The 12,674-nt window shown below is 39.9% G+C and overlaps 1 protein-coding gene across 4 annotated transcripts in view; it reads right to left on the minus strand.

The window, feature by feature from the left end:
- The window catches only part of man2a1 (mannosidase, alpha, class 2A, member 1), a 290,929-nt gene that overhangs the window by 198,057 nt on the left and 80,198 nt on the right, over positions 1–12,674 (minus strand). For all 4 annotated transcript variants that reach the window (XM_041185652.1, XM_041185651.1, XM_041185650.1 and 1 more), the window contains 2 exons: positions 8,228–8,401; positions 1,609–1,795 (listed from right to left, as the gene is read on the minus strand). In XM_041185652.1, the coding sequence (XP_041041586.1) occupies positions 1,609–1,795; positions 8,228–8,401 (361 nt within the window). The remainder of the gene's footprint in view (positions 1–1,608; positions 1,796–8,227; positions 8,402–12,674) is intronic.

Consider the following 12,674-nt stretch of genomic DNA (forward strand, 5'->3'; position numbering starts at 1 on the left):
TTTGTGGTATTCCCAAATTTGTACACGTGAAAGATCAAACCCCAGGGTTAAGTATGAAAGAAATAAATTATGTTCTCTCCTCTCCTTTTGTTCCTTTTGATCTAGGAAACTAGGAATGGGCAATAAATGCTGGACTTTCCTGTGATGCCCAGATCCAGAAAATGAATGCTAAGAATGTGACTATTGAGTTAAACTCCGTTTACAAAGGGCTAATTCTCAAGAACATACAAGTTATTCTACACGTTAATTAGATCCATTAGTGTGGAATTAGAAGAAGTGACCAAAAATAGTTAACTCTCATGTACCGTATCAGTTTGGGACCATGAAATGAGGCAATACCATTCATATATTTCTGAGACATTCGCACATGTATTGCAAGAACGACTTGTGGGGGTGGGGGGAAGGCCGGGGAATGTGGTGGCGTGGCAGGTTTCTGATTCAAGATGGTGGCTTTCTTTGCTATTTGAGAAGCTAATCCTCAATACAGAGAGCACAGCGAGGTTGGGGATTCAACTTCTGGTCTCCCTTCTCCCTTGGGGAAAGTAAAGGAGAAATGACAGTCTACATGGGTTCAAGCCAGAAAAATTCAGAGAATGGCAATGGGTCTTGTTTTCCTAGTTAGTGCCGGTCAGTTCAACAATATAAGAAAATGCAGTTAGGTGGTAATCTATCATTTGGGGAAAAGGGATAACCTCATGACACACAGTGGTCTTTTCTGGTCCTGTACATTCCTGTCACTGTGTTCCTAAAGATCCGGAGAAGAGATACAATTAATCAATCACTTAAATGCTCCTAGAATTTTACTGACAGTTTTAGAAAATCAATTACCGTAATCAGTAATCAAGACCGGCACTGTTATGTTGTAAATACTCAGGTAAACAGAAGTCCCAGCTATCCATTATTCGGAAAAGTCCTCTGCCATCAACAGAGACAACGCTCTTCGATAACTTAGCTGGTAATGGCACTAAGTAGGTGAGTCACATAGCCCCCTAATCAACCCACTAAACTCATCTCAGGTAGATTAGTTGTGAAGGTAATACAATTGGAACTCAGTACCTAAGTCATAATGCTAAGAACTTGATTGCATTTTGCACAATGCTTTAATGTTGGCATCGTAACACCACATTGTGTTCTTTCCGCTTTTATAATTGCTTGGAAAATTGCCAAAAGCAATGTAAATCTCCTTTAAAGTGTCTAAATATTACTTAAGCACACAGATGACAAATGTGAAAATAAATTGAGGGCCCTCCTCCCTGTACAACATACTGGGAGAGGAAGATAAGCGTTTTTCTAAGAGACAGGAAGGAGGTGGCTCACATCCTTGATACTCCAACATCACAATGCCATTTTATGCCAAAACAACTCAAAGATGTTTTATTCCTTGATTTCTCTAGGTGAGATCACACTTGTAATATTTGGTGGGTACAATAAACTTAGATGGGAGCTCTGAATTTCCCTGAGCCAGATACAATTTTCATGCCAGAGATGGCAGGAAATAATATGCTGTTAGCCCCCTCTCAATTATCGTAAGGTGGTGTGTAAAATTTACTTCCTATAACTGTTGAAGTAATTCTTGAATTTGATGATTGAAGATTTTAGACAAGTTACCTTTCCTGAACATTGTCATCATGTATTTCAATTGGAGGTATCCTCCAAGGACAGCTAATTCTGCCTCCAGGAAGACGCTTGAAGTCAAACTGACAGCAGATTTTAGGATCAGGGCCACAAGTATGAGGAACATCATAGCTATAGAAGGGCATCATTTGACATAAGATGTCTGTGTTTCCATTCTGATCTGAAGTTAAAATAAAAACAGGGTATGAGTGAAAGCGCAAAGGTAATATATTAGCAAATGAACTTCCAATATGCAAAGAAGCTCATAACAATGAAAATGGTGATGACAACTGTGTTTTAAAAACTTTTTGGTATCAATAATACCAACAGGAAACAATTTTCATGTTTACCTTTTATATTATAGCCAGATTTTTCCTACCAATGGACACACTGTTATTTATGCACAGATGATGTAGCAACTTCAAGGGGCAGTTGCACAGTTAAACTCAAATATCCAAATGTTGCAGTCCAAGTTGCACTGAACTGTTTTGGCACCTTTAAATACCCTTCTAACATGTGTTAAGTGTTCATTACTGCCAGTCAACCTCCCTTATACTGAAATGAACTATTATATGTACAGAGTCTCAATCCTTCAGGCTTTAACTGCTGGAGATTTTAAAAATTGTATTTTTTTAAACTTTGTCTTTGTCACTTTTGCTTCCCCTCTTAAACTAATCTTTTCTTCTCCTTATTTCTTCTTCTGTACCTGCTTTGACATTGAATTCAGTCACTCTAATTTACATTTCCCTCTTAGTTCTTGTACTGTTCCTTCACAATCCTTCAATCTGGTTGGCTAAGGAGATACACTGTTTCTTGACTGATCACTCAAGTCCCTCGATGTATCATTATTAGCTTGCTCATTCAACAATTTGCCATGCAAAAAAATTAAAAAGCTAATGTGCAACAACAAGCTTAAATTAACAGCAGACACCATTACATGTTCTGCCACAGCAAAATTTTACCCTATGTTTCATGCTGACATAACTGGCTCCTGCCTGTACCCTGTCACCGTAAATTTTAGGCAACTTCTTGCAGCTATGTTGTGCTTTTAGCATTGAGAAATATCCCAATTCATTTAAACTGAATCACAAAGTATGAGACTGGGCAAAAGAAAATATAAACATTAAAAATGTTTCATTGTTGGTGTTTAAGTTGGATGATCAGCTATGATCATAATGAATGGCGGAGCAGGCTCAAAGGGCTGAATGGCCAACTCCTGCTCCTAGTTTCTATGTTTCTATGTTTACTGAGCCAAAAGAGACTTCCAAAGGTAAAATCTTGGTCAGAGGTGCATTTTAGAAAAGGTCTTAAAGGAAGACAGGGAGGTGGAGAGCCAGGGAGATTTAGGGGGAAATTTCAGGGCATAGACAGCTGAACGTGCAGCTGCCAAAGGTAAAGGAACAGTTCTCAGAGAGTTATAGGGTTGAAGATGATTAAAGAGATAGGGATTTGAACATAAAGATGGGAATTCTAAGTTGTAGACATTATAGGCCAGGAGCCAATATGGTTCACCAAGCATAGGTCTGATAGGGAAGTGGAGCTTGATATGAGATAGCAAAGTTCTGTATGAACTTATCCAGGAGACCATTAGAGTGATTGAGTCTGGGGGTGAAAAAGGCATGAGTAACATTTTAGTAGGCATTATGGCTAATTGTTCAAAAGTAGTGGAGGAATCAAGAAAGGTGCCAGAGTGGAAAGTTGAGTATCAGCAGAGCCCAGACTACACCATGAGAGGAGCACTGTTTTGTAAAAGAGTTAATCTGTTACTTTTAACTCTTTCAAAGAGCCAGCAGAAGTATAATGGGCCAAATGGTCTCCTTCTCTGTTGTACCATTCATTGATTCTATGATATGAAATTTTAACTCATTTTTCAGATAATGTTACCAAGGGACAACATATAGACATGGAAGGGGAGGGAGCCAAGGATAGATTCTAGGGTTACTCCAGGGGTAACAGTATTGTGCTGGAAGAGTACCCATTTTTTCTTAATTCTTTCATGGGGTGAAGGCATCTCTGGATAGGCCAGCATTTATTGCACATCCCTAATTGCCCTTGAGAAGGTGGTGGTGAATCACCTTCTTGAACTGTTGCAGACCATGTGGTTTAGGTACACCCACAGTGCTATTAGGGAGGGAGTTCTAGGATTTTGATCCAGCGACGGTGAAAGAATGGTGACATAGTTCCGAGTCAGAATGGTGTGTGGTTTGGAAGGGAGCTTGCAGATTCTGGTATTCCCATGCACCAGCTGCCCTTGTCCTTCTAGATAGTAGAAGCCACAGGTTTGGAAGGTGCTTTCGAATGATCCTTGATGAGTTGCTGCACTGAATCTTGTAGATGATACACACTGCTGTCACTATGCATTGGTGGTGGAGGGAGTGAATGTTGAAGGCCGTGAATGGGGCGCTAGTCATGCCAGCTGCTTTGTCCTGGATGATGTCCAGATTCTTGAGTGTTGTTGGTGCTGCGCTCATTCAGGCACATGGAGAGTATTCCATCACACTTCTGACTTGTGCCTTGTAGGTGGTGGATAGGCTTTGGGGAGTCAGGAGGTGAATTACTCATGGAAAGATATCCCAGCCTCTGACCTGCTCTTGTAGCCACAGTATTTATATAGCTAGTCCAGTTCAGCTTCTGGTCAATAGTAACCTCTAGGATGATGATAGAGGAAAATTCAGTGATGGCAATACCATTGAATAGCAAGGGGAAATGGTTAGATTCTCTTTTGCTGGAGAAGATCATTGCCTGGCACTTGTGTGGTGTCCATGTGACTTGCCACTTATCAGTCCAAGCCTAGATATTGCTGCATATGGACACAGCCTGCTTCAGTATCTTAGAAGTCACAAATAGTGCTGAACACTGTGATGGAGGGAAGATCATTGATGAAGATAGTTTGGCCTTGGACACTACTCTGAGGAAGTCCTGCAGCGATGTCCTGACACTGAGATGATTGAACTCCAACAATCACAAATGCCCTCCTTCATGCTAAGTATTACTCCAACGTGTGGAGAGTTCTCCCCCTGATTCCTATTGACTCCAGTTTTGCTAGGAATCGCTGATGCCACACTCGGTCAAGTGCTCACCTCACCTCTGGAGTTCAGCTCATTCATCCATGTTTCATTCATTAATGAGTTCAGGAGCTGAGTGCCCTGGCAGAACCCAAACTGAACCTCAGTGAGCAGGTTATTGCTGAGTAAGTTCCGCTTGATAGCAGTGTTGTTGACACTTTCCATCACTTTGCTGCTGATCGAAAGTAGACTGATGGGGCTGCAATTGGCCGGGTTGATTTTGTCCTGCTAATTTTGGACAGGACATACATCGGCATCTTTCCACATTGCCGGGTGGATGACAGTGTTGTAGATGTACTAGCTTGGCTAGAAGCTTGGCTAGTTCTGCAGTGCAAGTCTTCAGTCCTACTGCCAGAATATTGTCAGGTGCTGTGTCGAGATGCTCCGCCCATCATCAGATACAAAAGAATGGAAACAAGATGGAGCAGACCGACCGCGCAGAGCAATAGGGGACAGGCACTGGAGGAGGCATGGTGTAATTAATCATGTCATACTCAGCAGAGGGGTCAAGAAGGATGAAGAGAATTAAAACACCATGGTCACAGACAATGCCATTTGTGACTTTGATTAAAGCCAACTGTGCTGTGAAGGGAAGGAAATCATGGAATTTTATAGCCCATCATGCCCGTGCTATCTCTTTGAAATTGTTACCCAATTAGTCTCACTGCCCAGTACTCTCTGAAATAGCCCTGCATATATTTCCTTTTTGAAGCATCTGATGGGAGAGACGCAAACATGGAATTGCTGCAAACATAAGCATGGGGAGGGGGTGGAGAGAGAGAGAGAGAACACATTCATGGAAAGTGAAGAGGAAAGGAGGGGGTAAAGATGGGGCAGTAGTTTGCAAGCACAGAGGAGTCAAGATATTTTTGAGGAAGAGCAGTTGTCATGAAGAGATTAATGTCTATAATGTTATTGGAAATTATTTTTAAAATAGAGTTTAGTGGTGTCTGTGTCGATGTGTGTGTATGTGTGTGTGTCTTAATTGGATTAAAGAGTCTGATGCTTTGATGTATAGAAAGAAGTAGGTTTGAAATGGTAATTAGATAAACATGGAGAAGATTAGAAACATAGGTGTCAAGGGGGCAACTTGCATTTTTAAATAAAGCATTCAAAAGAATGGGTGAAATCTTGCACCTAGCTAGAAGGTGCCAAGCAATGTGGTTTTTTTTCAGCTTACCAATAAAATTGGTGGAATCAAAGGATGTTATTGTTAGGAGAGGTAAAATTAAAAACCTAGTAGTACAATGGGAAATTTACATTCAAAGGAAAAGCTAGGTTTAAAGAGAAAGGAGTTTGTGTAAGGCAGAGGCATTTAAGATCTAACCAGCCTGTACACCTGCAACTGTGTCTGCAAAGAACCTCATTTTGAATTTGTAAGGTCAAATGTGCTGTGCCTCGGGTCATTTTAAATCTATGAGTTTTACTGTTGCATTAACAGGGGTGGAACTGAAAGTCAGATTAATTAGGGGATTTTTGTAGTTATTATAGTAGTAATTTTGTAGACATTGTGCTTACAATTCTTCCTGTATTAATGAATGTTTAATTTAGTTTTATAGAAAAACCTCTTGAGACTCGGTGGTCATATTGCTACTAAATTCAAAGCCTGCATCTCGAAACATACAAGTTGCAAAAATAGGTTATGACAGTTGTTTCAAATTTCCCTTTGGGATTTGAACAACTCAGCCTTTACTATTGGCTGTGTCATAATACAGTGACATTAGTTTTGAAAGGGAGAAGGGCAATATCTGAGGAGAAGGAATTATTTATAATGTCAGGAAACATAGGGACCAGGATGGGAAACTGGGTAGTTAGTACTTCAGTGAGAGTCTTGTCAACGAAGCAAGATGTGAATCTCATAGGCAAAATGAGCTTGGAGAGCTCATGGGTGGATAGGAGAAAAACTAGAGAAGGTTGTAGGTTTCTGCTCAGGGAGGTGAGGGGGTGGGGGCTGGGGGGGTGGTGTGGTGGGGACTAAATGGATGGTCTCAATAGTCATAAAGGAATCCGTAGACTATTCATACTTGTTTTGGCAGAGGAAAGCAGGGCCGATAATCCTCAATATGGTCCAGCCACCTGGCGTTGGATGGCTAAACCAGTTGTGTGGCAAACACGTTCAAATCTGTGTCCCTTGGATGCAAGGGAGCAAAAACAGGGGCCATAACAAAGGAATGACCCCAGTGGGAAAGGGTGATGGCTTCACCTGGAACAAGGGTACCATTAGCAAGGAACTATCATTTTCTTTGTTCATGTTTGTTACATCTGAACAAAAATGAACAAATCCACTTCCTATTGGGTACACAGTCAGAGCAGCAATCAGTTTATTTGGTAGCTATTGCTGAAAAAAATATGCTCTCAAAGCTTTTCATCTTGCACTTATCAGGACAGATGCAAGAACACCAAATTTCATGCAGTATAAATTCTTGTTCCCTTTGAAATTTGGCATTCTTGCATCTGTCTTATGGGTGCAAGATGAAAAGCTTTGACAGCTTTTTTCAGCAATACTCAAGTTCTGTACTAACAAGTGATAAATTGGTAGCTTTTGGTGCTGAACAAATAATTGTAGCAATGATCTACCCAAGGGCAAGTTCTCTGCTCATTTCTCCACATCTCACCGTCTTGTTGCTTTCCTCTTCATTTATTCGTAAAGTCCTCTCATTTTCAATTTCAATGAGCAATATGACTAGGGGAAAGAAAACATGAAGTGGTTTCCTGTTGCCTTCCTCATATGTGCTTAAAGGAAATGCAAGTCCTCTTCCCAAAGGATTCTCTGCCTGCAAGTAGACGATATTCTTTGATGTTCTAGCTCTCCTGCCATCACCACCTTAAATTTGTTGTTTCCACTGTTGGTCATGACTCATAACCCTAAGCATGGGACCCTTACCTGGGCCTGGGTGACTCACAACAGAGGAAGGACAACCAACCCAAGGTTTCAAATGACCCTGCTACCCTGGCATCAATAATTACAGAAAGAGAAATACTTGTTTCTGTTAATTAATATTTTAGAATGAAATATTTTGAAATACTTATTCATGACTAGCAGAACTTCCTTGGCATTGTTCACAGTGCATCACAGGATACACTGTTTTATAACAATAGCAGTGCATGTGATGGAGAACATCAGGGTTATTGATTTAGTATGATTTAATTAGTCAAGTATCGTTTTTCTTAAATGTATTCTGGAATTTTTACTTTGGAGATTCAATTCCATGGCTATTGCATTATTATTTGAAAATTAAGTCGATCGTTTACGGAATTGAACCTATTTGCACCTATTTTGTTCAGCCCTTTATCCAGCATAGATAATGATGTCATAGAAATCATGAAGATAATAGAAAATTTACAACACTGAAGGAGGCCATTTGCTGGTGTGGAGCAGTGCAAGATATGGAATCAACAACAAATTAACTGGTGTATAAATTAACACTGGTATCAACAGCTATTAAAATTGTACATAATACTTATTGCATTAGAAATACAAGGACTCTGCCTCAGTGTTTTACAATCAGTGATTGTGCCATTGAATACAATATACTAATTTTACATACCCCAATTCTGTCGCCAAAAGAATTCCAAGTTCCTTTGTTTAGCCAAATATTTCTTCACAGAATAGTGGACTCTTTGAATTAGCATATTTGAAATACCTGTCTGTTTTAACAGGTATGCCATAGTAGGTGTGTGCCCAAATGGATCAATAGCCCATCCTGATCTAGGTTTTATTCCTGTTACAGGAAACAAAAATACATTATATAAGTTATTAAACTGGCAGCCCAAGGGAAAGGGAAATGGTTATTTTACATAGAAGGACAAAAATATATTTCAACATTGTTTCAGAAGCAAGTGTTTGCATTTCAAAGTCTGTAAACACATGCTTAGATCTGGGAACGAATAAAATTTAAAACATGTAGATAACTACCTTTTACATAAAGCTTAATAAGGATCAATGAACCGTTCCCTTAAAATGGTGTATCACTATAAATGAGCTGAAACATTTCTTAAACAGACTACCAAACCTAAGTTATAACGGGATCCTCCACTATTGGAAAATTATAAAAACGCGCATCCGACACCCAGTAGTGGATGAGCAGAAATTTCCTCCAATTAAATATTTAGAGAACTGAAGACATTGTTTTCAGTCACTGCTCCAAACTCCATTCTCTTGTCATCAATATGACCCCTCTACCTGGCAACAGTTTGAGACTAAAACAATCTGTTTGTAACCTTGGTGTCAGATTTGACCTGAGATGAGATTCTGACCACATATTTCCACCATCCCTAAGACTGCCAATTTTCACCACTGTAACATCACCCACATTTGCCCCTGCTTCAGCTCATTTGCAGCTGAAACCACCATTCATGCCTTTGTTAACTCTAGACTTGACTATTTCAACACACTGTGGCTGGTCTCCCATATTCTGTCCTCCATAAACTTGAGGTCATACAAATATCTGCTGCCCATGTCTTAATTCTCACACCAAGTCCATTCGCCTATCACCCTTGTACTTGCTGACCCACATTGGTCAGTCAAGAAACATCTTGATATTAAAGATCTCATCTTTGTTTTCAAATCCTTCTATGGTTTCACTTTTCCCTCACCCTGAAATCTCATCCAGCCCCACAGCCCTCCAAGATAGCTGCACTCTTAATTCTGGCTACTTGAGAATCCCCAATTTTAATTACTCCATTCCTGGTTTCCATGCCTTTAGTTTTCTAAATCCTAAGCTCTGGAATTTCCTCCCTACACCGGTCCGCTTCTCTAACTCATTTTCTTCCGTTAAGACACAGCTTAAAACCTACTTCTTTGACAACGCTTTTGACCTAATATCTGACCTAGTATGTGGCTCTGTATCATACTCATTTTATAATGCTCCTGTGAAGTGCCTTAAAATGTTTCATCACTTTAAAGTGCTATAGTTTAAAGTTGTTGTTTGTTGCAGATAAGTTATTAGGTCAGCCTTTAAATTTCTATGACCTGTCAAGTTTGAAAATCAATACGGCTCTCAAATTTCAGAATAAAAGTATTTACTTTCCTAGGTTTTATGATAGGATGTCTCTTTTATGTCTCACCCCTCATCAGCAGAAGTTTTCTTTCCATAGTGGAATATTTAGGCTTTATCTTTTTCCCCTATCTGGTGTCCCAAACTTCCATGGTTCTGTCACATACCACCTGCAAAGGTATGAGCAGGAAACCAGCTTCTGGGAAATCTGTTGATGCTGTTCCAAAACAGACAAAAGCAGCCTGGGCTAATTTCCCTTACTGTGGGGAAGTGCTTTGTCTCCACACAGCACTTCCATTAACACATAACTACAATCAAGAATTAAGCAGTAATAGTATAACAGGGGCAGTTTTCCAACATTCAAAATTTCTGCATTCTAATTTCTATAAAATAAAGTGTCTTAAAATTGACTTTAGGTGTTTTAAAGAAACATATTCTTCAAATATATTTCCTTGCCCCTGTGGAAAAAAGACAATGTACAAATACAAAATAATACCTGTGTTAGAAACACCTAAAATTTGCAACAAACATTTCAAAGTTATTTCCTCTAGTTCTTTTATTACAATTTTTGACCGAGCTTTTATTGTCAAAGGTTGGTTAGGGAAATCTGTAATTTTATTATGCATCAGGTCACATTTCAGGGTTTTTACCTTTTTTCTTAACAGGAACTGGGAATAGGTTATGTTTGATTGTGTTCAAATAAATTAATTTCCATGAGTTTAGGAAGATGCCAGGCATGCAGGATGTACATTAAATTAGATGAGAGATTTACAGAATATTGTGGCTCCCAATCTATTTCAGACAGAAACAATAAGAGACAGTAGGTCAATCAACCCATCTCAAACTTATTAAGCCAAAATAAAAACAGAAAATGCTGTATTTAACTGTGCATGTGTGTACTCCAGAAATTGCTGTCAGTTTCAAAGGAATAATGATAATGAACAGACAGTTTCACCATCATTACTGCTACAAAATCGGGTCATCAACTCTGCTCCTCTCTCCAGATGCTACTTGACTCACTGAGTATTTACCATCATTTTCCGTTTTTATTTCAGCTTTCCAGCATCCATAGTATTTTACTTTTATCAAGCCAAAAGTATAATTTTGAAATTAACAATCAAGCATACCTTGAAAGCGACACCTCATATTTCTAGCCATACTAGTGGGTTTTGGCACCTGATATCTATATCACCCAGTTCTCTCTGTTACAGATGAATACAGTCTCAGTTTCCTCTTTCCAAATGCTTTTTTGTTGACTATCTATCCAAGTAGTCAGTTTAAGAGCGAACAACCAGAATCTAACAGAGTGGAACTGTTCTACTTCACTAGGCAGCTGATCAATTGTTCGTTAGCTTGCTCTATAAACTATTCTGAGCAACACACAATAAGTGCTTACTTTTCAACCAGTACCTCCTATACATAGCTACTTACACAGGGTATAAGTGTATAAACACGGATGTGTCACTCAAGATCACAAGATAGGCTTATACCTTGATGAGGGCATTTCAGGTCACTTCTTCCAGAACACTGGCCCTACTGTTGCAGCATTGTTACAGAAGAATGGGGCCCCTTCTTATTTGCCTATTTCCTCTTGAAAGTGGTTAGAAGGTTCCAGACACAAGCAAGGGGGAGAAATGAGTGAGACCAGCAGGGGCATAAAGAGCAGGGACACAGCAGGCCCAAGACCAGCAGCGAGAGCTGGGCAAGGCTGGCAGGTGGATAAATAGCGATGGTACAGCAATCCTGGGACCACCGGCAAATGCAAGAGCTGAAGAGACAAGTGGGGCAATAAAAAGCGAAGTGGTTTGGAATGGACCAACCAAGCTCGAAAAAAAAAATCAAAGTGTGAAGTCACAGAAAAGCAGGTGATCATTGGATAAGTATTTCCCTTTTTTCTCTCTTTAAAGTAGGGCATTCATTTACACTAGCAGCTGGGAAATCAAAAGATTCAAGTCTCAGTTGCTTGAACTTGAGTGGCAGCTGCAGTCACTGTGGAACATTGGAAGGCAGTGAGTTTCTTGGATCATAAGTTCCAGGAGATGGTCACCACACAGTCAGAGAGATTTCAGGACAGTAAATGGGTGGCGAGAGTAGGAAGAAGTAGAAGGTGCAGGAGTCACTGGGTTGTGAGCCAAACCAGTACTCAGCAATGAAGACTGCTGGGAGTGATGACATCCTGAAAGAGTGCAGTCTAGATGATGACACTAAAGGGCAAGGACTGCACAGGAGGAAGTAGGAAATGTAGTTGTTATAGGAGATTCCATAATTAGTGCGACAGACAGGCATTTCGGTAACCGTCATCATGTGTATCATATGTTATGCTGCCTCTCTGGTCCCGAGGTAAAAGATATAATAGAAAGGATGCAGAATTTGGTGCATGGGGAAGGACAGGGAATTAAAAAGTAGGAACTCAAAGGTAGTGATCTCTGGAATACTCCCAGTGCCATGCATTAGTGAGAAAAGGATTAAGAGGATAGGGAGGATAAATGCATGACTTGAGGCATGGTGCAAGAGGGAGGGCTCAGATTCTTGGGACAAGTGGGTCAAGTTTCTGTCAGGAACATTTACATAAGAGTCATCATCATAACAAGTTTAGATTTGTATTAGAGAAGAGTAATATAAAGAAAAATTCCTAAAATGGAAAAGGGCTAACTTTGATAGATCGGAGGGAATTCAGTCAGGGTAAGATCGAAGCAAAGACCGACAAGAAAAATGGTAATGGAAACATAGGTGATCTTTAAAGAAGTGACGTTACAGGTACGGACCAGGTACATTCCAACAAGGATGAAAGAAAAGGGAACAAAAATCAGGGCTCCTTGGATGAATACGGTGAAACAAAAGAAGAGGGTGTATGATGCATGTCAGGTGAATTATTTCAAGCGAGAACCTGGCCAAATACAATAAGTTGAGACAGAAGGTGAAGAGGAAAATATGACTGGCAAAGAGAAACTCTGAGAACAGAATGGCAGTCAGCATGAAAGAAAAGCCAAAAATCTTC

This window comes from Carcharodon carcharias, chromosome 4 (assembly GCF_017639515.1).
Source record: "Carcharodon carcharias isolate sCarCar2 chromosome 4, sCarCar2.pri, whole genome shotgun sequence".
In the NCBI taxonomy this organism is placed as follows: Eukaryota; Metazoa; Chordata; class Chondrichthyes; order Lamniformes; family Lamnidae; genus Carcharodon; species Carcharodon carcharias.